The 26470-nt window shown below is 37.8% G+C and overlaps 1 protein-coding gene across 4 annotated transcripts in view; it reads left to right on the forward strand.

The window, feature by feature from the left end:
* Nucleotides 1-25944, forward strand: part of TRPS1 (transcriptional repressor GATA binding 1) — a 251581-nt gene extending 225637 nt beyond the window's left edge. For 3 of the 4 annotated variants that reach the window (XM_003782395.2, XM_012809780.1, XM_012809785.1), the window contains 2 exons: nucleotides 16093-16215; nucleotides 19330-25944. In XM_003782395.2, the coding sequence (XP_003782443.1) occupies nucleotides 16093-16215; nucleotides 19330-20391 (1185 nt within the window). In that variant the 3' untranslated portion in view covers nucleotides 20392-25944. The remainder of the gene's footprint in view (nucleotides 1-16092; nucleotides 16216-19329) is intronic. The other variant, XM_012809790.2, reaches the window with a different exon arrangement.
* Nucleotides 25945-26470: the final 526 nt, after the last annotated feature.

The following is a 26470-nucleotide window of genomic DNA, read 5'->3' on the forward strand; positions in this document are numbered from 1 at the left end:
GTTTTGAAATATGAATTTCAGCTCTATGAAGGTGAAGCCAAGTTATTTTAATAACTGTTATTATATCTCTGACTGCTGATTTTACCTTCTACATATAAAGATCTGTTTAATTTTTTTCTTAAATGACAATAAGCCATTTGTAATCACTCATGTAAGATATGTTTGTGTGTATACATACACACCAAGGTGAGTCTGAATACACAGTCCCTGGGTTAATTATCATGCTGTGTATGGACATTTTGCATGCTCAATTATTAACAGCAATAGAAGGCTTAGTGTGATACAATAATCGTTTTTAAATAATCCTAAATCTACCCAGGTTAAAAAGATTCTGACAGCAGGAGCTTTAAACAGCTACCCTGAGCAAAATAGACTCTGCTTTCTTTTAAAGTTAAAAAGAAGAAAGGTAACAATTATCCCAGAGGCACTGAAAACAGACTTGTCTGATTTTTTTTTTTTTTTTAAACAAATGCCTCCTCTATTACAAAGAGGAGTGTGGTTGGGATGTAGGACACAATGGTGGACGTATCAGAAGCAGCAACCAGATAAACAGATAACTAATGTGTTAAAAGTGTAATTGAAATTAAGAGTAGCTTTCAGAGGTGCCGTTAGCGCGGTACCACAATTTATATATTACTTGTCTGAAGTACTTTCTTGCATTATGCATTAAGAGTCCTTGTGGAGCCAAGGTAGAAAAATAACTCTGAAAAACAGAACTACCGTTACAAGATTAAACTTGATACTGAATTGAGTAGGGGTAGAGATCATGATCATGACTAGTTAAGCATGTGTTTACTCCCTTTATGCTCCATTCGTTCTGAATCCCGTCAGAATTCAGATTCAGTGAAACTACTTATTTTTTAGTGATGGCATTAAATATTGTCTACCTATTGGTATTTTTAGTAAAAAAAATTTGTTTTCAGAATTAGAATTCCCCAGTATGCCTGTAAGCTATTGTATCCTATAAGAAATTTAGATTATTTTTCCCCTGACATTATTAACGTAATTCTTCTTTATGTTTGCTTTTCAAAAGTAAAACCCTGGACAGGGCCTTTGCTAACCGGACTCAACATTTTGCAGTTTGCACTAGGCATATAATGACATCCACTCATTGGTTGGTTGGGCGCTTGAAGATCAGAACATTGAAATGCACTACTGTTCCATTTTAATAATCATATCTTTTCATAATTAATGGTGATACTTTCAAATTGTTTCTATAGCATTTCTTAAATTGGCCACAAATGCTTATAAACATTCAGTGTCCCTGTCTTCTCTGAATTTCAGAACGACTTTCTCAAATAGGAACTCGCATTATTTTTCCATTTCTTGTCTCTCCTTTCCCCCACTGTTACAGCAGATACACATGCTTTAATAAACCCAGTCTATTTTTGTCCTAAAAAAAAAAAACAAAAAAAAAAACATTTCAAGTTCAAGAAAGAATAGCACAGCTGTCAACGATGCCTTATAGTATAAAACAAATCTATTAGGAAGGTCAAATTCTGGAAGGGGTCAAGTTAATGATATAAGTGGAATAATTTGGTCATTTTCTGAAATTTGTAAACTTATACACATGAAAGTCCTACATTAGATTGACTAAGTAGCTACACCTCTGGTAGTGGTGATTTTTCTTCTTTACAAGTTATAATTTATATGTAAACAGCATACTTTTCTTTGTCTAATTTTTTCATTTTATGTGAATTGCTTTAGATTTTAGCCTGGTACCAGTCAGATCATTCTGTTTATTTTTTAACTACTACCTTCATTTGGGGTGTATTTATAATAAAAAAAAATTTAAATAAAATAAATTTTATTTTTATTTTTCCAAAGATAAATACATCTGGGCACACTAAATGTAAATGCGTGTGTGGCTATAAGCACAAACTTAGTATATATATGTATATATCTCTATATATGCATTTAGTGTGTGTGTTTACATACATGCAATTTAATTAAAGTCTTATACAATGACTAAAAAAACAAATATGACCTCAGATCTAGCCACCTAGTTTTCTTTCAGAAAGTACACCACAATTTGTAGCATGTGTATCCAAAAATGTTCTAAAATTGTACATAAAGTAATTATTTACAAAATGCTATCTGTTGGTTTCATAACTTTCATTGATTTACTGATTCTGCCATTATATTTTTTACATCTATTTTTCCATTAAAGAAATATTTTGCCTTCTAAGATATAATGCCTTATCTTATCCCATTTAAAGACCATCAGTCCTGAAATTTTAAAACAGACTAAACTAGAGGACCTTGAAGCCACTTTTTTGGGAAAGGAAATGTGTTTATGTGGATACATATTTTGAACATATGTTTGTGTGCATGTGTGTGTGGTTAACTATATATAACATGCATATATATTTATAAAATAGAGAATGTCAAATTTGCAGCTACCACCCAAAATTAATTCTTGTGAAAAATTTCTAAATCTGGATCTGTATAAATCTAAGTGAATTGAATTTATTTGTAATCTATGAATTAAATATCCGTTGTTACATTTCATGTGCATAATCTACGTAGCTACCCTAAATGACAGGAGAAAGCTACCTGCAGTGAGTGATAGAACATGAGTAAGGGGGCATGATCTGTGTGAAGCCTTTCTTTATGTTCTAGACAATTTCAAAGGGTGCTCATTCCTTCCCCAAATTTCTCCTTAGCTTTTGGGTGAGAAATAGGTGTCCGTGATAGACTCACAAATCTCTTGAAAGTAAAAACACCTCCAGAGGGAGTTATGTATTGAAATCCTTTTACAGGTCTTTTGGAATGTGGTAAGAGAGAAGAGAGGAGAGACATATTCAGGGATCTTTAAGTGCGTGATTGATGTGATGTACTTTTATTAATGCAATCATTTACATTAGAGAGTTTTAGGGTCCCCACCCATATTTTTTTTCATGTTGTAATAATAAAGATGAGGCCTTTTAAATAAATTCTGTGACTATGCACATAGACAGAGATAATGAGTTATATATGTGTCAAGAGCATATTTAATCATTGAATATCTTCTAAAATCTACTAGTTATTTAGTTATTGAATTATTCATTTTTTTTCTGAAATTAAAGAGAGGAGGAAGGAATTTAATGATCTTGGTATGTCTGATACATATCAAGTAGAGAATCTGATAGTCTCCCATACATAATTACATTTATGTTAATTGAGTATGTATGTGATTCGAGAAAATTCTAACATAGTAATAAAACTAAATTGGCAATGAAAATGAATCACAAGGTACCAGTGTCTTATTTTACACCTATTAAAATCAGTTATTATTAGGCAGACATGTAAGACATTCTCCTGTGTGCTCTATCACTACCTTTCTTTTCCAGCCTTTTATGCACAATTCACATGTAGTTAATTATGTTTATTCTCCACTCTGCAGGAAACTCAGAATTTCTTAACATCATTGGTATTTTAGTCACATTTATAAAATATGATATTGCTTTTAATAAAAATAAAAACAACTAGGGCCATCTCAATACATGGTAGTGCTGAAAACATCTTAATGGATTCATTTATGAGTCTGTATATGTGTATGTATAAATACATACTCAAATACATACACCAACATATGCCTCTTCTGCAAGTTCTGCAAATTGCCCAGAAACTCAAGCAAACAAGGCCTGTTCCTTTCCTCTCCTCTCCTACAATATATCATCTAAATGTGGTCCAGAAGATACTGATTTTCTTTTGCATTTCACAAAAGTGAAACTGCTTTCAGTCTAAGTTCTGCTTTCTCTAACAAGGATGGCCATTTATATTTCATGAATAAAGCCCTGCTTAAGTGCAGTCCTTCAGTCACAGCCTGTCTGTGTCATTGTACACGCAGGATAGACACATGTTTGAAGGGAACGGCTGTTTATTAAAATTAGCGGTAGCTTCTCCGGATAGAGCTCAATTCAATTAAGCTGTCCTTAGTTAAACACCTACTATCTGCAACCCACTAGTAATGTGAAGATTAAAGGAAAGATAGATCTTTCCTTCAGAAGCCCCCATTCCCCTGAGAGTTACCTGCACGTGTAAATAATTGGAATCTGGCACTCTCTGGGCTCTATCTAAGCATGGAGAAAGTAGAAGTATTGGTGATTTAAGACAATTCAACATGTGAAAGGCTGAGGCAGAACTGGCAGTCTCATGTCCCCAGAACTAAGCTTACTTATTCCCAGAGTAACTTATGATGAAGAGTAGTTCTGATATATTTGGGGTCCATTTATAATTGTGGAATAGCCAAGGATAAGTCCTATGACACCATTTTTTGTTTGTTCTCCTTTTATTTGTTTGGTGTGCTTTAAATTTCAGCTTCCCTGTGAGTCTTTTTTCCCAAGTATTGTTAAGAGCTTGATCATTTTTGTTCCTTTGCTTTTATTTTAAATTCATGTTACTTCACAATAGGGAGAAATTTCTCTTACGGCAGATCGCTTTTAAAAATTAATTGTGGGTAATTTCTTGCTGTAATTTATTTACACCTTGGGCAGGGATCGTGACGCATTTAATACCATCCGTCTGGGGAAAAAATAATGTCAACGGAAAAAGAATATAAACATGAGCAAGGGAAAATAAAGTTGTTGAAAAGTTCCTGTGTGATATTTTCAGAGCTCCGTCTCATGAAATCAAATCTCACTCACCAGGAGTTTTGTGTCCCACCTTGGGCTGCCAGGGCTCTCTCTGTACTGGTTTCCTGATGTCCTGCTTAATGGCCCCGTGTACAAAACGTCAAAGGACAAAATGAATTTTAACTGTTCTTTTTTAATATGGATGACCGAAGGGCAGTCTCAAGAATGCTTGGTGTGATGAGGTGGTTCTGGCTTTGCTATGTGAGACAGTGTGGTTAATAAACTCCAGATCACAGAGAAAGCTGATGCAATGAAGACTTTTGAGTGCAGTTCCCTGCCCGAGACGTTGTATTACCTTGAGCTATTATGGTGGTGCTGATGGAGATAGATACATAGATTTTATATATATAAAAAACCAAGACAATCACTGCTTTCTTCATGAGCAGCTGCAGCCAGTCCCACTAATGGACGTGCAAAAGCAAAAACTGGCAGCATAAGGTATGTGTTCGTTTTTACAGATGGTACTGCAGACAAGTTGGTAATTGAAAAGGAAGTCGTGTACGTGAGCTACTTGACGGGGCAGTGGGGGCGGGGAGCCTATTACAGGACTTTCCTGTATAATTGACTGGGTGAGTTATTGAAGAAGGACTTTTCCCATGAAAGATTTCAGTTATTACAGAATTACATCATGATTGTTAAGGAAATTCATAATTCCAAGTAGTCTTTTAAAAATCATGTTATTAAAACATTTAAAAAAAATCAGCTTAGAGTTCCCTGTCTGCGCAGTTCTTCTCTCATGAGATGATCTGCTGATGTTCGGTTTTACCTCCAGCAGTCACAGAGCTTTCATTCAAGGACAGGTCTTCCATTTGGACGATGGCGTGAGACGCGAGGCGATATTTTAATCATTGGAAAAGTGTCTGTCAATACCTGTGATCTCATGTGTCCTGAGGAAATACAAAATTGAATAAGAACGAGATAACATTTTAAAATAATCTCTAGGTACACAGATTAAGTGAAATGTGGGGTGGTTTTTCCTTCATTCCCCTGCCCCTTCTGTGTGTTTAAAAATGATAGAGAACAAAACGGTACAGAAAGTATCCCCAATAATAGAGTGCTAAATGTTTAGTCCAAATTGCACACTTGGAATCAGGGTTCCTTTGTTGACACATTTGTAGTCCTTTGTTAACGCTTTTCATTGTTCCACACCCCTGAATATTTGACTCATATATTCCTGTAAGTTTTTTTGGTACTGTTTTCCACATGGAAAGAAGCAGTAGTTGCCATCTTTATGCCGAGTAGACAAAGTGTCATCTTTGAACATCTGGTGTGTTCTACGTCCTCTCAATTTGATCTCCTGCAGAAAGTCGAGTTCCGAGTGGGTTTGCCCTTTGCTGCTCAGTGATGGAATGAAAGTACAAAAGGAAACTCCACAGGTAGAGAGGAACCTAAACTTCCGTGAATAACATTGCAGGGATTGGGGGAAATAATTACACAGAATATAAATTTTTTTATTATCTGAAGATTGAGGAATTTGGTAAAATAACTTCATCATTCCGAATTGGCAGTACTTTATCTGAATGACAGTGACCCCAAACATTGAGAAAGCTCTCTGCTTAGGAACATTCATCTATCTAAAGGAAATCTACTAAACTGTTAAGTACGGTCATAGAACAAGTCAAAACCCCAGCACCATTTTCCTTAGTGCCTCTCTAGCCCCGTCTCATGGGTGCAAAAGCAGAGCTCCGAGTTCACAACTATCCCCCACACCGCAGACGTTAGGAGGGACTCAGTCCCTGGTGTCACCAGCTTCTGCTTTTAAGCAGAGGCTTATTTCACATACTTTTTTTTGACACAGCAAGATCAAAACCCATGCATTGCCCCCATCCCCCTTCCCCCGCCTCGCCATCAGCCAAACGCTCCGTTCCTCTGGCTATGACTGCATCTGTCAACCTCAAAACAGCTTCGTTGCCATATCTGATCAAAGATGAGTCATTTCTTTCTGGTACCTCAAAACTTGCATAATTTAAATCAGCTGTTTTAAAGTAGTTTGAAGGGGTAAGTGTTCTTTAAAGCCAGGCTATGGGAGAATATTTTTGGTAAATATTCTCCAGAGTTAAGAATTGTAGCTAGGAAGTAAAGAAGAACTAGAATTGAATCTTAGCCTTGCTGTTCATCAATTAGAAAATCTTTCTAAGCCACAGTTTTCTCATCTGTAAAGTGAGGGGTGGGGGGGATAAAAAATAGTAATAGTAATTGTACTTGCCTCTTAGTATCATTTTTAAGGTGTCAGATAATGAGACTAAGCCTAGGCTCGGCACCTGTGGCTCAAGTGGCTAAAGCGCCAGCCACATACACCTAAGGTGGCGGGTTTGAATCCAGCCCAGGCCGCCAAACAACAATGATGGCTGCGACCAAAAAAAATAGCCATGCGTTGTGGCGGGCGCCTGTGGTCCCAGCTACTTGGGGGGCTGAGGCAGGAGACTCGCTTGAACCCAGGAGTTGGAGGTTGTTGTGAGCTGTGGTGCCACAGCACTCTGCCCAGGGGGATAGCTTGAGGCTCTGTCTCAAAAAAAAAAAAAAAAATGAGACTAAGCCTAGTACATTATCCGGCACATATTAGATCTACAATGGTGATTTTTTAAAATAATACTTTTTAAAGTACAAAAACTAGTCAAATAAGAATTACCAGATAATTGATTCAAAAATGCTTTTTAGCGTATAGTCCTGTCTCATTGCCTAGACCTAGAGACCAGGATGTAGTTTTTGACACTAGGTAAGTAAGTCAAGCAACTATGCTCAGTTTTTTACTTCATCAATAAAGGGAGAGTTATAATAATTCATTAAACCTGAATGGGGAAAATGTACATCAGGTGTTCTTAACCTTGGGATCCGTGGGCCCTCAGATCTATACAAAAATCTTTGCATATATTTTGTGAGGAGCATACTTCTGAATATGTCACATTATTTGTAAAATATTTTACACGTTTATTTTTTCTGAGGAGAGTGTTATAAATTTTATCAAAAAATGTTATGACTCCCAAGAATACAAGGAACCACTGAGGAATCACTGAAGTTTATAAAACTGCCTTGAGGATGATAACACTTCTTGGACCCATTATTATCTGTTAGGTAATATGAAAACAGTTCTCATTCATTGTATTTCATTGTCTATTACTTTGCATTATGTATACGCATTATCAAATATAAATATGCATATATGTGTGTGTAAAATAAAAAGGCAGATCTAGATAGTTAAAACATAAAATCACTGACTCTCAAATGCCGAGAAGCCTAGGAGACCTTCCTTCGGCTTTAGGGTTTTTCTAGAATAGTTCTCTATTTTATCACTGAGGTTTTTAATTTTCATAATGTGAAATCTTCCCATAATAGATACGTTTCCTAAACATGTTGTATAAATAAACTTTGAAACAATTTTTTTAAAGTATCAAGCCTTGTGCACTCAAGCTGAAGTTTGTTTGGGAGGTGCTAAAATTATTTCACTGTGCCGCCAAAAAGCCTTTCGCTAAGTCTTTTTCCTTCCAGTGTCAGATGTTGGCACTGGCATAGGAGAAAGTCCCCGTAGAGCAACGTTCCAACCATTGTTGTAGCTGAAGGAAAGGTGAAAACAGATACACGGTGGCAGAAATAGAAGCAGTGAGAGATTTGAGTAGTTCCTTTGACAATGATGACTTTCACGTGGAAAGAAAAAAGCAGTGCCGACGTAAAGTTTCAACCATATTTTTAGCCATCAAAACGCATATTTGCTGTAAAGGCAGAATATTATTACAGAAACCATCTGAGAGCTCTAAAGATCTAAGCTTTTCCGATCCTCAATCTGTTCTATCATTCGATTGTGATATTTGGTGTTTGATTTGCTCCTGTATCAAATATGAGAAAAAATCAAGAAGGGAGAGGGGATCCTCAGACCTGCAAAATATGATAAATTGCTGAAATGCTCAGATTTCAAAAATTTGTATGAATCATTCAGAGCAGGATATACATTGGGAAAGGGGGGTTTCTTGCTATCCTACTGCAAGCGTCCCAGTGGCATCTCGGAAGAGATGGAGCTGATGTGGTCAGCACACTGGTCCCACCTGCCATCCTGGGCAGCTCCCCGTGTGGTGACGTGTCAGCGGGATGAGTGTCAGGCATGTTCACACCTGGGTATGACGTCTGATCACTAGGGTATGGATTGCCTCACGTCCTGGAACAGAAGTTGTTCCATTGCTCCCAGCCACAGATGTCAGTTCAGTTTACACTGGTCTCCTTTATCATTGCTGATGTGTTGAGGAAGTGAACTTAATAAGCAGGGTAAACAAGTTTTGTTTCCAAGTTCTGAGGTGATTATAAGATGGCTGCTTGGCTGAACCTTATAGAGTCCCTTCAGTTTTCTGGCAAGAAATCTGAGGGCAAGGAGGGCTGGTTTAAAGCAGGCATAGACTTGCTGAACAGCCCATTTCAACTGATTCTTCACAATTTTATTTGGAACAAAAGTCAGCCAGGATATTGGTAACTATTGCTTTCTCTTGGCAGATTTCTTCCCCTGCTCTTATTAAACTGTTGGCCAACCTGTGCTTCTGTTAAGATTTTGGCTATTGGCTCGGCGCCTATAGCTCAACCGGCTAAGGCGCCAGCCACGTACACCTAAGGTGGAGGGTTCGAATCCCCAGCCCGGACCCGCCAAACAACAATGACGGCTGCAACCAAAAAATGGCCGGGCGTTGTGGCGGGCGCCTGTGATCCCAGCTACTTGGGAGGCGGAGGCAGGAGACTCGCTTGAGCCCAGGAGTTGGAGGTTGCTGTGAGCTGTAATGCCACGGCACTCTACCCAGGGGGACAGCTTGAGGCTCTGCCAAAAAAAAAAAAAAAAAAAAAAAAAAAGATTTTGGCTATTAATCGAAAGGTGTTTATTGCAAGCCACCATCTATTTTAGCTGTAGCATTCTGTATATTTCACAAGGTCTCCTGTTGTGCCCATAGCTGGTTAATTCTATTTTGGGGAGAAGGGGGGAATGGATATGACCTTTTTAATGTCTCTTGGTGGTGAATAATAGGCGTAAGGAGTACAATGACATTCAACATTTATTCAACAATTAATAAATGTCGACTATGTATCTGGCAGTCATGAATGCATTATTTAACTCCTGTCAGCTCCACTGATAGTTAATAGGTCAGTGTTATTGACAGGACATTATTACTAATGTGACAATAAACTAGTCTTGTTTCTGAAATGACTAGACCATTATGCAGTTTCATAAAGGAGCGTAGAACGTAAGCCCTTTGATTATAAGATAACTTTCAGCCTTTAAGTGAGATTTATGCATGGGAAATACTTTCCTTCAGAAAAGTTTCCAGGTAATTTACATGATTTAAACTGTCAATGGCTGTGAGCAGTTTGAGTTTGTGTCACTTCAACTCCACACTTAGGTGTGTGTTTGGCCGTTTCTACTGGAAATTGCAAAAATACAGACGCTGTTTATTGTAGGCAACATGGTGATCCTGGCTCCCAGCACAGTGTCAGGCACCTGGTGGACATTCAAATTTACCACTAAAATTTTATTACTACAAAATTGTACCAAAAGTTTCCATCATAGCCATCTATGCATTTCCCTAAAATTACGTTTGCAAAGGATTCTTGACAGAATCAAATAAACATGGAAGATATTTAAGAGTTAAAATTATCTGAGGTGTGTCCAGACTAACGTAATATATATAAAATTTCTGATTGGTTCTCTTTAAAAATGCTAAGATATAAAACCATAAAAAATGTGAGTAAATACTGTGCCCTCTCAAGCCTTGTTCTGTCATTAGATGGTGTTAGTATGGTTCTTATTCAGAGAAAACTATTATCAAATATCATTTCTGCCTAAGTCCCTTCAGCAGTGGAGATTTTTTACTGTCCTGGAAGATGGAGATCCATGTCTCTTAATGTTAAGCTAGTTGAATAAATAATTCAAATTTACTTATTAATCTGATGGAACCAATTCAGTTTGTTAATAATGAAATTTGGACACTTTAAAATGTGTAATTGGCTGATCTTCAAATAATAAAATAAAATAAAAACAGCTAAAACAATTTAAAATTAATTTTTTTCTCAAGCCTCATCTGGGTTTACCTACACATGTGCCAAAACTCAACCCATACTGATATGTAACTGACTGGGGATCGAAGCCCCCGACACGCAAAACCCAAATTGGAAGAGGTGAGAAAAATGTGTCTGTCTTGACACTCAAGTAGTGGTCAGCTATTAACCCAGAGACCAGACGTGTTTTGTTTTGTTTTCTTTAGTTAGTTAAGATACCCCTTACACTTCAAATCGGGGGGGGGGGGAGTGGATATACTGGATTTAAACAGTACTTGTATTCAAAGATAGCTGTGTCATTTTCTATTTCAAATCCCAGCACGGATGATTGTCCATATTCACCACCTCCCCTGCTGCTGTAAAAATCAGTCCTGTGGTCATAGTACATTTGCAGTGTGGAAAGGGAACAGGTGATCTGAAGACGTCTCCATAATCATTGAAAAGTACTTGCGAGGCCAAGCACTGGCTTCAAAATCCCAGTTATTAACTGCTATTCACTGCTCCCACCGTTAGCCTTCCTTTTTCACCCCGTCAACAGAATTAACATGGAGGCAACACAAATACAGGCTGAACTTGACTGGTTACAATGGTAAAAATTAGTTTAAAAAAAATCATTTTCTTCCATTGTCAAGTCCCAGATTTTTTCTGTAGAAATTTGAGCTGACATTTAGCTTGTACAGATTTGGATTTTCCAAAGAATTTCCTTCGCGCCTGCCCTCTGTTGAACCCGCGTAGATGGTGCCCTCAGCGAAGCTCAGGGATAGAGAACACACCTGGTGTCCGTGGCTGGCGGTGTCTAAGTGGACAGTGTGAACTAATGATAAACTCCTAAGGCCTCTGCTAACGGAATGAGCTCCTCCTGGCTCAGAGGACCCCAGAAACACCCTGAAACTAGGATCCCAGCCATGGTGGGAAGGAAGAGATAAAGCACGATTATAGGAGTTCTTATTTCCCTTCATAAATATTCATAGCTCCTTGGTAGCTTGTTAAATATATGTCCGTGTGACCATCCTGCTCGGGGTAACAGTCCCCTGTCTTTCATCTCTTCTTGGAAGTGTGGTTCCTGGCTTCTGGTGGGGCCTGCACTTCCTAACCCGTAGGAATGGCTTCCCAAACGCAAACCTTTGTAAAAAATAAAGCGCTCCTTTCCCCAAAGTATAAACCTTGTTAATTAATTGATCTTTTTCTCTTTAGTAAACAATGGTTTTCTCTCGTTTGAGAGGAGAGTAAATTTTGTGCTAACTACGATTGTCAGGAAGGCCGGTTGGTCTTATCTGCAAGTGACTTATTCCCACATTTTCTTTCCCAGTACTGACCTTATCCACATGACTCAGAATTCTCCCCTCTCTTGCACAAGGTCACAGACGTACAAATAATTATCGCTTAAAAAAACAGCTTGTAAGACAAGGAGAAACTTACTGTTAAACATACCTATACGCTTACAGAACTAGCAGATAGGGGAGAACTACAGCTCTGTTCTCCCTGGCGTAGCAACCCCTGCACCTAGCAAGTGCCTGGCTCAGCTGTTTCTCAAAAATAAGTGTGAAATAATGTAGGATCAGACAAGCAATGGCCTCGACTTTACTGTCTATAACATCATCAGCCATCTCTGTTCAGCTCTAGATTAAGTTGTCAACCTGAGTGGAAGCCATTTAAAGATATTTAAAACAAAACAAAACTTCTTTTTCTAAAAATAGAAGTGAATACTATGATAAAAATAATAGCAGCCAAGATTAGTTTCAACATTTTTAAGGCTCAGGCTCTTGGGACACAACACTGGCCTGGGTCCTCATTACACAGAATGTTCAAGGACTGTTAGGAGCCATGATTTCTGACTTTAATAAGCATGGTGCAAAGGAGAGTGACTGACGGAGCATTTTAAAACTCATCATTCAGGACAAAATATGAATGAAATAAGGTTTATGGCTTTTCTTTTTAAATTAAGGCCAAGACTAGATTTTTTTTTTAAAAAATGGGACAGAGGAGACTGGCCCGGTGGCTCATACCTGTATTCCTAGCACTCTGGGAGGCTTGAGCTCAGGAATTCGAGAACAACCTGAGCAAAAGTGAGACTCTGTCTCCACTAAAATAATAGAAAAATTAACCGGTGTCATGGCAGGTACCTGTAGTCCCAGCTACTGTACTCTAGAGATAGAGGCACAAGGATCACTTGAGCCCAGGAGTTCAAGGTTGCTATGAGTTATGAGGCCATGGCACTCTAGCCTGGGGCAACAGAATGGGGTGCTGTCTCAAAAAATAAAAAAATTGAAAGGGGGCAGGGGGGCTTTTATTCTGCATCCTTTGACAACAGACTGCTTCTCTGCCCTAGATTGGGCTAAAGATGTTGATAACTTTAAAGGAAATGCCTTACTGTGTCCCCCACCAGGTCGCATTGTACACAGTGTGACCAGGTCCAGGCTCTCTGCATGGTGGTTCAGAGAGATGTGGCTTGTGTTCACACAGCTGGGGACTTTATCCACTTCTCCAGCTTTCTCTGTTGCTTCCAGAAGTTTCAAGTATACCAAAAGTAAGTTCTACAGAGCTTGCAAAGTGCTAAATTTAAGGAGGGAGGTAACTTTATGTGTGAAAAATTTCTCCCCGACCTCCCACTCTCCACCCCCATGCAAGCACGCTCCTATTGATTTCACATGTGAACACCTAGGCATTTCGCTCTGACTCAACTTTCCATTCTCATATTTGATGAGATTGGTAATAATATCCAACTATATGTTTTCAGCATATCTCAAATGTGCAATAATGAGATCAAGGGGATGAAAACAAAGCTAACAAAATACTTTCTCATACAAAAAGAAATCACAATTGAATCTCCCTGGAAAATAGCTAATTTATTGAGTATTTTCTACAACTTTGTCATTGTTTTAATTGCATTTATGAATCCACATAATAATCACAATAGCTCCCACTGTAATAATGGGGGAAATTTAAGCATTGAGAAGTTAAGTGATTTGCCCAAAGTTTAACTTAGCAAATGCCAGAGACAGGTTTTGAATACAGATTTAAGTCTGACACTTAAATCTGATTTTTAATCTTTGTGCTAAACTGGCTCTAAATCAATTCAACATACCTCTGATGTATTTAAAAATATAATATTGTTTGCCTAAAATGTAGCAGACTATATTGGAATATAAATGTTGCTAAAAGCAAGATGAGCCTGTACAAACCAGTGGTGTAATATCAGGATTTTCCTTCCAACTAATGAAGGGCATTTTCTTTGCAAGAGCATTAAGCACCAAATTGTGCAAGGGTTGAAATGCTCGCTGAAATCAGGATTACACCCACTTTGGCGTGCTGTGTCAGGCACCCCGGGAGGGCATGAGGAAAGGAAAGCAGGCTGGAGTGAATGGTTGCACATGCGTATTTGAGCTGCAGCCATATACGTGGGTTAGTTTCTAAGTGGACATTTACTCTGCCTGTGTGCAGATCCAGTGGTGTTTATTTGCCAGGCATGTTAGTTACATCTGGGATGGCCTCAGGAAGTTTTCACAGTGATAAGCTAAGTAGACGCCGCAGCTCACTCGGTATAAGGGAGCCCCAGCATGCTTAATAAACACAACCTCTAATAGTTCACTCATCTGGGGGAAATAGCAGAGTCTACTTTGCGGTAGGTTCCACTTGGCATTTGAGGACTGACACCCAGCGTTCACTCTTGCTGTTACCGAGATTCAGAAACTTTCGGTGCATTCCTGGTTCTGACTTGGGTGCCGGGAGGGAAAAAAAGGGGAGCCAGAGATAATCTTTGTGTAAATCTAACTTTTATTACATCACCTAAAAGTAGCACAACCTGCTATACTAATGAAATCGTGTTCTTGGTTTAAAAGGGCAATTGTTAGCCTGACTTTGTGCTCACTAAAAACATTCCCCCAATCTTGTTAAGTTATTGCTCTCATTTCAAATTTTTATGGCTGTGCAGCTTACCAGCCCTCATTTCTTTACGTTTCATTCATTTTCCTTGTATTGATGATTAATGGAGGATGTCGAATGTTAGAGTGAGCAGGCATCAGCAATTGCAAGATCATAATTAGTTTAGCTGACGAGGGCCTCTGATAGCACTTGCATCTGGATGGAAAAATTACCCTATAGGGAACTGGCTGCTCCCCAGGTCTTTTTAGTGATACATTGTGAAACACCCGATGAATCAAATGCCCTTTCAGTGCCAAGAAAGTGTTCCAGTCTTGAAGCCAAAATTATGTCTGCAGAAAGCTTTCCATTTGAAATGTATCAGAGTACAATTATAACCATTGTATTTTCTTGGCAGGGATACCACTCTTCTACGGTATGGACTCGAGTTAAATAAATTGCCTAAATTTTATGAATCCCTGAAATTTTGACTTACAGCATTTGTAATCTTTAATTTATAATAAAATTAGGTTCCAGCAAGACTTTTTCCACTCCTTATCTAACATGCATATTTTATCATTAAAGGCTTTGCTTCCTAGAGAAAAGGGGAGCTGAACTGCAATGCAGGCTGTCCTTTTTTTTTTTTTTTTCCTTCTTTCATCAAGAGAATTCCATTTCCTGCCTGTTAGTGTCTGTGCCTACAAACACAGCCTGACTTTTGTTTGAATGAGAAGTTTAATGGTATCGTTACTTGATAGCGAGAATGGAACAAGCAATCCCAATTATCTCCTTTTAAATATTCTTAGATTAATTTTGAATCTGTTGATAACAGAATTCGGGCCGCTAAAATCAATTTGGATTCGGAACCCCTTGTGATTTCCAAGTCTAAGTCAAATTAAATAAATAAATAGCAGCTGAAGGGGCTGTGTTGTCACGCTTAAGCAGGAGCCTCATCAGGCCCCCTCATTAGTAATACTGTACGTCTCCTTGGCTGAAGTTTCTAAGGGTCCTCCCGGTTTGGGGAAATAGAGGGCATTCTCTTTCAGATTTTACAATCACAGACGAAAGACCAGAACTGAGGATCTTAAATTCTCTTAATACTTCTGTTACGTGAATGACATGCAAACACATTTTAAATCGGGTTTGATTTTCAGTGGTGGAGAGGGTGCCCTTACTCAAAGCTTGCTTGTATTTTAAAGCCCAGGTAGCGTGCGCTGTTCCTTTTGCAAAGTATATTAAACATATTGCCGTGGTCTGTCTTTTTGACTTTTGTTTTGACACTTTCAAAAGGTACATTTTAGGGTTCAGCATTTAGGAGCCATCATTAAAGGCACAAAACCCAAAGTTCAAAAAGTTAAAGCTGTTTCTGTGAAAAGCCTTTGGTGTTCCACACACCTCATCCATCACTGTAGGGTTAATTATAATGAAAATCAGTGGTGCCTATTAAACACAATTGAACCTGACCTCATTATGGGCTGTGTGGTTTTATACTGTCATTGTTGCAAGTCTAAAGACAAAACTCCTGGGTTGATTTGGTCTAACTCCACCGATCATGTGACTCACCTCTGACCTTGGCTTTTTTCCCCTGTTTCAGAGGCGTAGAGGCTCCGGTGTTTTTTGTGCCAATTGCCTGACCACAAAGACCTCTCTCTGGCGAAAGAATGCAAATGGCGGATATGTATGCAACGCGTGTGGCCTCTACCAGAAGCTTCACTCGGTAAGAGCTCCTTCCACTTTCAGTAAAAGCTTTTTACAGCAGGGTTGGTCTGGTCTGTAGTATAAGTGCCATTCCTTGGCTTACAGTGCCTGCCCCCGCAGGGCTGGTTAATACAGTCACTTGGAGTCCACATGTGATTTATGGTGAAAGGGGCTTGCTTAGATGCTATGGTGAGATACGTTTGAGGTCATTAGTAATGCATTATGCTTCTTTTGATATAAAAGGGAAAATGATTGATTTCTGGGAACTTCACAAAGCAGATAGTTGAACTAATGGTTATCAGAATTCAGTGAAATTCCATAGAAAGGAGAGAGCTTTTGAAAAGTTTCAGAAATACACAAATTGTTTAAAAAAAAACAGAAAAAGAAGTCTCTTATGTTCAGTATAAAATATAGGGCAGGGGAAGAACTCATATTATCTAGTTTACCTTCGGAACTTGCAAGGGTTATTTTGGCTGCTTTGAGGGCTGGTGGGGGGCACACTCAGAGGTCAGTTCTGAATTGATATTGGACCAGACAATGTCGTGTGGATTTCTGTGGTGCTTCCCATGGGTGTTTGGGTGAGGTGCCCAACATCCTAAATTGTACGCATGTCAGGGTAATATAAGGTGTAAAAGTGTTTGTCTTTTAAGATCTCTAGCTGGCTTTGGCCCATGAAGGTCCTTTAAATCACTTTTCCCACAATTTTAGTTAGACTTCTGTAATAAAATTTAAACTCACAAAGCCCCCATCTAAACATGCATGTGACTTCTTGAAAGATATGTATTTGTTTTAGTTTAGAAAGTTTATCTGCTAACAAGAGCTGACTTTAAAATAGTAATACCCCATTTTGTAAACAGAATCTATCTCCCTGTGTCTTTTCATTTTGTTTGGCATTTTATCATAGCTCTTAGCACAAGGCAATGAATACATTACAGTTACAGGGAATACAATTTTAGACAAAACATCCTCATAAATGGACCATTGGAAGCACTCTTAAAAAAATCTGTGCTGCCAACAATACTAATTGGTAGTAAACTGTAAAAACCTTAGTTATTAGCATGTAACTACTAGAAAGCTTCCCTCATCACCACCACCACATTCCACCTTACGTTTTTTTAACCTTCACCATTTAAGCACAGCAATAAGCTTCTATTTAATGAGTGCTGACATTAATGATTTTAATTGAACTCTGGCCAATCATAGGCCAAGAATTAATTAAACCACTCTTCTGTGAGGTTATGGTAATTTAACCACTGTGATATAAACTAAACCATTTTCCAAAGTTATTTTAGTATTCATCTCTCTGGGGGCAAGATAGTTTTAGTTTTAAATTTTTGTAAAACCATAGATTGAAATATATAAAGGTTATGCTCACATGTCATGTCAAAAACTTGTGTACCAAACATACAACACAAAAGTTAGAGAAGCTTAAAAAAAGAATTAATAGAAATAATTACAACACAAAAATTAGAGAAGCTTAATAAAAGAATATAAATAGTATAGAGATTAGTTCTGTATATTGTTATAGAACTAATAAGAATTTTATGTAAACATGAACATTCTGAACAAAATAGATGTACATGATGTAACTGAGCTATTTAGCTATGTGGCACTTTTTTTCTGAAACTAGCAATAAATTTTCAATAACAAGTATGCTACCTTTCTTTCTTTCAAAGTATCTTGGAGGAACAGACATATTCCAAAAAGGAATGTATGTACCTTTTAATGCATAAAAGGTGCCATGCATCCCTTCAAGGAATAATTCCCATATTGCTTATTGTTTATATTTTTATTTATATAGCAGTTATTTCCTGATTTCAGTAACTTAGAAAAAGCTGATTTTAGCCCACGTTCAAATTCTCCTAAATTTTTAATCTGTATATATACATTCAATGACTAAACTTTATTCTTTTGATTTTATAGATCAAAGTCAGAGCTTTCACTTCAAATACAGTTTTTATTATAGTCTTACCCGTGGATTTTAGTCATGTAATATAAACACCTGTTGAACATGTACATAAGTACCAATCATAGGAAGTTCAACACGAATAAAATACTAAGCTAAATGAAGGTCGGCATTTGCTTCAAGTAGAGAACAGAGTGACAGATGAGCTATTTGAACCAAGGCGACAGATGAATATAGATCTTTCAACCGAAAACAAATGCTTTACCTGTTAACAAGTAAAATCTTCCGCAGTGAATATAAAATATTAAAGGAAGAGCAATATTAAGTGAAAGGGAAAAATGTCCTTCCAATAAGGCTTTGATTGCCTAGTATCTTTCCTCATAATCCTGTCAGTTTGTCTTTGATTATTTATACTGTAATATTAATATTTTACATCCGCATTTGCAGTTATTCGAAGCAGGCCTATATTAGCCGGCTCAGGTTGCCATAACAAAATACCACCAACTGAGTGGCTTTAGACCACCAGATTTTATTTTCTCGCAATCCTGGAGGCTGGATGTCTGAGGTCAAGGTGCCCACGTGGTTTGGTACTGGTGAGGGCTCTCCTCCTGACTGAGATAGCATTCTTCTTGCTGTGTCCTCACCTGGTGGAGACAGGTCTCTTTCTCTTGCTCTAATCAAGCCGTGGTCCTAGTGGATGGGGGCCCACCCTTATAACCTCATTTGACCTAATTTCTTCCCAGACATCCTATCTGCACAAGGGAGGGGCTTCAGTGGGTAGATCCATGCAGCCCTTAGCAATGAATAATTTTCCCACTTTTATCATCTTCCGTGTTAGGACATTGATACTTTAATGCACGAATCAAAAACAGAAAGACATTTCAGCAGAATTCCATTTCTTCAAGTAACTTTCTACACAGTTTTATCACTATCTGATGCAATCCCCAAATCTGTTGAGTTTGGAAAGGCTATTTTCAAGTAGATTAAAAGTTTGTGGCCGTGTCTCCCCCCCGCAGAGATGGGCATGATTTAATGAGGCTGAAATAGTGCACTTCAGTTACTTCCTCTGATCCTGCTTAGGGCAAAAGGAGGAGATTTAGTAAATCTACAGCATAAAGCCTCGCCTTGCTTTGAACTTGAGCATGGTTTATATTTGTGAGGAATTTTTAATGCATGTTAATGTATTTTTAATGTTTTCCTTTTCTATATTGTGTGTGTTCTCTGCAGACTCCCAGGCCTTTAAACATCATTAAACAAAACAACGGTGAGCAGATTATTAGGAGAAGAACAAGAAAGCGCCTTAACCCAGAGGCACTTCAGGCTGAGCAGCTCAGCAAACAGCAGCGGGCGAGCAGCGAGGAGCAAGTCAATGGCAGCCCGTTAGAGAGGAGGTCAGAAGATCACTTAACCGAAGGTCACCAGAGAGAAATCCCGCTCCCGAGCCTAAGTAAATACGAAGCGCAGGGTTCATTGACTAAAAGCCATTCTGCTCAGCAGCCAGTCCTGGTCAGCCAAACAATGGATATTCACAAAAGGATGCAACCTTTGCACATTCAGATAAAAAGTCCTCAGGAAAGTACTGGAGATCCAGGAAATAGTTCCTCCATTTCCGAAGGGAAAGGAAGTTCTGAGAGAGGCAGTCCTATAGAAAAGTACATGAGACCCGCGAAGCACCCGAATTACTCGCCACCAGGCAGCCCTATCGAAAAGTACCAGTACCCGCTTTTTGGACTTCCCTTTGTACATAATGACTTCCAGAGTGAAGCTGATTGGCTGCGGTTCTGGAGTAAATATAAGCTCTCCGTTCCTGGGAATCCGCACTACTTGAGTCATGTGCCTGGCCTACCAAATCCTTGCCAAAACTATGTGCCTTATCCCACCTTCAATCTGCCTCCTCATTTTTCAGCTGTTGGATCAGACAATGACATTCCTCTAGACTTGGCGATCAAGCATTCCAGACCTGGCCCAACTGCAAACGGTGCCTCCAAGGAGAAAACGAAGGCGCCAACCAATGTAAAAAATGAAGGTCCCTTGAATGTAGTCAAAACGGAGAAAGTTGATAGAAGTACTCAAGATGAACTTTCCACAAAATGCGTGCACTGTGGCATTGTCTTTCTGGATGAAGTGATGTACGCTTTGCATATGAGTTGCCATGGTGACAGTGGACCTTTCCAGTGCAGCATATGCCAGCATCTTTGCACGGACAAATATGACTTCACAACACACATCCAGAGGGGCCTGCATAGGAACAATGCACAAGTGGAAAAAAATGGAAAATCTAAAGAGTAAAACCTTAGCACTTAGCACAATTACATAGAAATAGGTTTTCTTGATGGGAATTCAATAGCTTGTAATGTCTTATGAAGACCTATTAAAAAATACTTCATAGAGCCTGCCTTATCCAACATGAAAGTCCCTTCTTTTATTATTCCTTCTTTTGATGAGTAGGTTACCAAGATTTAAAAGTGAGACATATGGTCAGTGAGAAAGTATAGAATATGGTAAACAATCATTTTTTCTCTTTGAAAGTAAAGCCTAGTAAGTCAAAATCATCTTGGCTAATGTGTACTGGGGAAACCATCCATAAGAGGTAATCACCCAACACTAATTCCTATGTTGGTCTAGAATTTGAAACGGTCTCCATAGTATGATACTAGAACAGTACTGGGCTGGCCATTGGCCCATTTCTTCAAAAATCCATAAATTGTTGTTTAAATTTGTAAGTATCATGAAATCCTAGAGAAATGAGGAGAAATTGACTCTCCAAGGCCGTGGAAAGCAATGAAAGGAAAATAGCGCCTCGCACCTCAGTCTCCTCTCATTGACCACATTTCAGATTTCACCGCGAAATGCGAGCTGTGGTTAGGCTTGGTTAGAGAGCAGCAAGAAATGTGACCGATGGTGGCACGTAGGTTTTGGCCAGCCCTGCCTGTACATACACATGCACACCCTCGCTGATATTTTTGTCCTTTAGATGCTCAAATGCCCCATAATCCTTTGGTTTGCAGTTTAGGTTCATTTGTCCATATATATCCACTTTTACAAACAACGTCCTTTGATGCTTACATAGTGATTTTTATTTTAGCCAGATATTTCTTTCTTGTATGTGATGAATCAGTTTGGATATTTGTGTTTTTCGTTTTTTGTTTTTGTTTTTTCCATAAGCTTCTTTTTGTTCACTAATCTCACTCGGCACATTGTAAGTAAAGGAATCCCCTCAGTTCAAAGGAATAGATGGATACAAATGTCAGACCATGGGTTTAATTTGTTTAGAACACATGGTGTTTCTCCACAAGGTAACCTGCTGTATTTATTTATTTTCTTTGGGTTAATTATAATTCCCAACCTTTGTGGTCAGGCAGCGTCTAAGGTTACGTTACCACAGACTGACAGTTGGTATATGTACCAGTCAATCCCTTCATTAGATGTATACAGGTTTAGTTAAGTAGCATTAAATAGGATTCTTAGAAGTATGTCTTCATAGTACTTTTAATACTTAAGGCTTTGTAAAAACTATCCATGAAGGGAAAGCTCCTCAGCATAACTGCTCAGGGAAATAGGGCTAAATAACTGAACATTAAATAATTGGTTAAAGGTGCTGTTAGTCGAGCCTCAATGCTTGCTACAAGGATGTATGTACAAGGACTGACTTTAATAATTTGCATTATATTGTCCCAACCAGTAGTTTATTTTTGCCACGGAGATGTAGAAGATATTACAAGCTACTGGATGCACTGTCAGATTAACTTATTTCATTAAAGAAGTTGGGAGAACAAATAGGAAAAAAAAAAACTTATTTTTCTAGTAAATATTAATGTATTACATTTCAAATAATGGTGCCTGACATATTGAATAATTATTTTCTACAGTGTACGTATGCAACAAAGATATTCCATCATGCATTAGAGTCAGTTCTGGCTCTGCCTAGCTGTTTACATTTGCAAATGTAGCAAACAAGGTAATGAAGCAACTATTTCTATTGCAGTAGATATCTTTTGTGTGTGTGTGTATGTGTGTGTGTGCATTGAAGTTGTAAACGGTAACATGAAACAAATGAAAGTTCTTGATATAACGGTATGGAAAACAAGAAGGAAATGAAAATATTTTTATGCCTACTTAGGAAAAAAAAAAGGGTAGCACTATTCATTCCAAGTACTTTTTTTTTTTAATGTTTAAGCTCTTAACTCACATTGTTATGCTTAAGATGATAAACATATATCCTCTTTTGATTGCTTTGTCTATGTTTCAGATGAAACATTTCAGAAATTATTTTGATAAGTGTTGCCGGAGTCGGCAGCGCTGACGTTTTTATTGCATTCTGTAGTGGCGTTTGCACTCCATTTTTACATTCATCCGCAGTGGCTTTGTCTCGTTTTTGTTTTGTTGGGGTTTTGTTTCTTTTTTCACAGTGCCTGGTCTCTTTCTTGAAGTTGGATGGCAGGTAGAGTTAAACCAGTTCATGACTGTTGTGGTGAATGAAGTTAAAAATGTCTTTCTAACCTTGTGTTGTCATTTCCATTCTTGCATTTTCGTTTGCATATTATAAAAAAAAAAAAAAGAAAGAAAAGAGAAAGCAAGAGACAGAAATCAGGACTAAGTCCTCCACATCAGTTTCACTGTTAAAGGGCCCTATACTGATCTCACCTGTCCCGTAGCTCTAAGATTCACAGAAACTGAAATAAAGAGGTGGAATGAGGAGCCTGGACTTCTAAGTGATGTGATGTAATTTATCTCTTTTAGGCATTTTGATGGATGCATCTCAAAATACACAGCCAGAGTCGAAAGAAAAAAATAAAGGGAAGAGATTCCCCAAATAACAATATTTAATTTTCTTAATAAAAATAATAAAATGCACTGTGGCAGTCCCGTCAAGTAACATTTTCTATGCACACTGCTCAAATCAAACAAAAATACCAGAAGTTTCGTTAACTTGGGCAATATTAACATTTTGGGCAAAACTACTCATTATGGAGTTTCTCCCGTGTGTCAAAAACAAATAGATTGTTTATTTGGGGGCATGTATGCCTTTGGTTTTTTTCATGCAATTTTTGTTTTGTTTTGTTTTTCTGAGACAGACATAGTAGTAATGACTAGTGTTAGAAAATACATATCACTATTCTTGAATATTTATGGTCAGTCTACTTTTCAGTAGAATCTGTTTGGATAGTGTTGACATGATAGATCTTATTCCATACTCCTTTATTATTGATTATTTTAGTTTCACCTTTACTTTCATTATTATACATATTTTGGTGGAGAAGAGGTTTGGCTTTTAAAAAAAGGCAAATTGATCATAACACTAAAATACTTTGTATTTTTGACTTACTAAAGCCTTTATTCCATCTCTCAAGACATATTACGAAAGAAATTCCTTCGGGGGAGGTTTAAATATTTTGAATCATTTGTCTTAAATTGTGATTTTAAATGAGCTATTTACACACTTGACCCTTTTCATGATGACTTTCACAATTACTAAGGAATTTTTCTTTGGTGGAAAGAAAATTTTCATCCCCTGTGATCAAAACTATATGCCAGCTAAAATTGTATACCGTTTAAAAAACTGAACGTCTTTTAAAATTACTTCTCTATAGTCTCAATGAAGTTTGGGATCAAATTTTAAGCCAGGACAAGCTCCTGTGTTTTCAAGCCTTCTTTCTCTCATCCTCACTTACCCTGTATTTATTCTGTTGTTTGGGATAGAAAAATCATAAAGAGCCAGTCCACCTCAGAAGTCTGTGGCTTGTGAGACACACTACAGGACTCTAAGTGTAAGATGAAAGGGTAGCGCTCTAGACGTTTACTTCAGAGTTGGAGCAGAGAAGAGCGTGCCCAATACTCTCTACATGACATATTGAGATGTTTTGTTTTGTTTTAAATCATCTTTTAAGATAGTGATATTCTGTTCTAAGCTGTTCTCTTTTAGTAAAGGTAGATTGTAGAGAAGACAAGCATGAGACTCTTAATATTAAAGAGAAGGGAATAAAAGTGATTATCTGTAATAACTCTTTGTTGCAGCCTGTGGTAGCACATTATGTTTATGATTGCACATGTGCACATAATCTATTATGATCCAATGCAAATACAGCTCCAAAAATATTAAATGTATATATATTTTAAAATGCCTGAGGAAATACATGTTTCTTAATTAACTGAAGAGTTTCAGTAGTGCTATTAAAATAATTATTAGCCTCCTGCTGCGTGGCCGCAGACCATCACGAAGTGACCTGTCTGGAGACCTGTGAACTTCCTGCCTGTTTAGTTAATGAAATTAGCGCATCTCTAGATGGGGGGATACCTGCCACCCTGTGGAGTGGATGTAAACGGGGAGCAAAGACGCTGGTGGTCTGGTTCTGTGCTGTACACCAGTCTTTTGCCTAAGTTGAGATGAGCTCACAATTACTATCTTTGGATCAAGGGCCATGGTAAAAATGGAAAAAAAAATAAAACTCAAGGCATCTTTGGTGAGCCAGTAGATGACAATGTGCTGACTGTTCTAGACATAGGAGAAAACTGAGGGGCTGTAATGCAACCTGAGTATGGAACTCAATGTGCTGACCAAAGGTAGGAGCTGTCAGGCAACTGCAAATGGCAAGAGCATAGCAAGGCCCCATCAGGACTTCAGAGGGCAGTGTTACTTTCCCAAAGCAAGACTCAGCCATGGGCAGAGGCATAGCTTCTTTGCAGAGCCCTTCCTTTTGGTTTTTCATTGCCATTTCAGACAGTGAACTCCTGTTCCTGATGGCAGTGCGGTTGTTTAGAGAGCATCTCGCTTGATTGCAGTAACTGGAACCTCTGGAAGATGCTAGGGCAGAAGTGAATCAAGTTAGGGTTGAAGAAAATGTGAAATTCAACAGTAATCCACACATCGAAACTGGATATCTTATGCTCACATGTTATCCTCCTAAATGGAAGGGTGGGGCTGGAAGGTTCACTCTGTCCTACACCAGAAAAAAACAAGAGTTACTTTACCATAGAAATAATGTTAGCCTTCATTAGAGGAAATGGTCTTTCAAGACCTAAAAGTCCCAAATCTCAATCCTGGTTTTACCCTTGACTTTTCAATATATGAACTGCAGCAAATCACTTTTTCTTTTCTTTTTTGTGCCTCAGGTTCCTCAGCTGTAAAGTGGAAAGAAATATAATAATAATTAATAATAATAATAATAGTAATGGAAATGTAGTACTTGTTTGTAAAGCACTTTGAGCTCCTTGGTTGAAAGGCACTATGGGAGTGTCAAGTATTAATATGTGGCCAAGGGGGTTATTTAAACTCAGTTCCCAAGGGCCAGGAAAGGTTGGAGTCATTTTTGTTAAAGATGAGCTGTAAATACCATAACTAGGCAACCTACAGTGTTGACTACGAAGAGGAAAACTGTTATAAGGCCGATAAAAGCATAGTTTCATAACGGCTACCAACGAGGCAAATATCTCTATAACAAATGCCAAATTCCTTAGGGTGAACTATTTGACAACATGAATAATTTGGGGGGAGGGACAGGGATGGGAAACATCTCAAAATGCCAATGTACAATTAACTTACAGCAATATTCACCAGCAGAAAAATGTCTTTCATATGGAATGATTTCATGTTGCTAAGTAAAAGAATTCAATTTGTAGTCCTGATTTGAATATTAGAATGTTGGCTATAATAGTTCTGTTCTTACAACACATGAAGTTTTTTCGTTTTATTTTATTTTATTTTATTTTTTTGTTTTCATAGTGCATGTTCATTTCTACTCACAAACATGTTCTTGGTGTATTTCTTATGCAAACAATCTTCAGGCAGCAAAGATGTCTGTTACATCTAAACTTGAATAATAAAGTTTTACCACCAGTTATACATAATGGCGTTGGTATGGTTTATATGGATTCACGTTCAGCCATGTAGCAATAGGAAATTTTGGACCACTGTAACATATAGACAGGCTCTGATGAATTAAGGTGGTGAAATCAAGTCACCATGTTTTTAAATATAACTTAGATTGAGAAAGCCTAAATCCTCTCAACTTGTTGGTTTGGCTTTGCGTTTGTTTTATTTTTTCTTTAACCAATCAATCAATCTCTTATCGGTAGATTTTATGTAAAAAAATACATATATATTAGTTTCTATAGAAAGATTAACAATAAACATTGTGTTTATTTCAAAAACATTTATTGACTATCAAATATTGAGTGCTGAGTACTGGGTAATGATCATGTTACAATATGTAAAAACTCCCCCTTTCCAAGTTTAATTTTGACTGCTATCATTATACTAACAGGAGTATGACATGAAGATCCTGATAAATCATCACAAAATAATTTAATGTATCAAATGCCACATTTGTTTGCTTAAAATAGAATTAATCAGAGCAAGTTTCCCGAAGGA

The sequence above is a fragment of the Otolemur garnettii genome, unplaced genomic scaffold (assembly GCF_000181295.1).
Source record: "Otolemur garnettii isolate 467f Iridium unplaced genomic scaffold, OtoGar3 scaffold00004, whole genome shotgun sequence".
Classification (NCBI taxonomy): domain Eukaryota; kingdom Metazoa; phylum Chordata; class Mammalia; order Primates; family Galagidae; genus Otolemur; species Otolemur garnettii.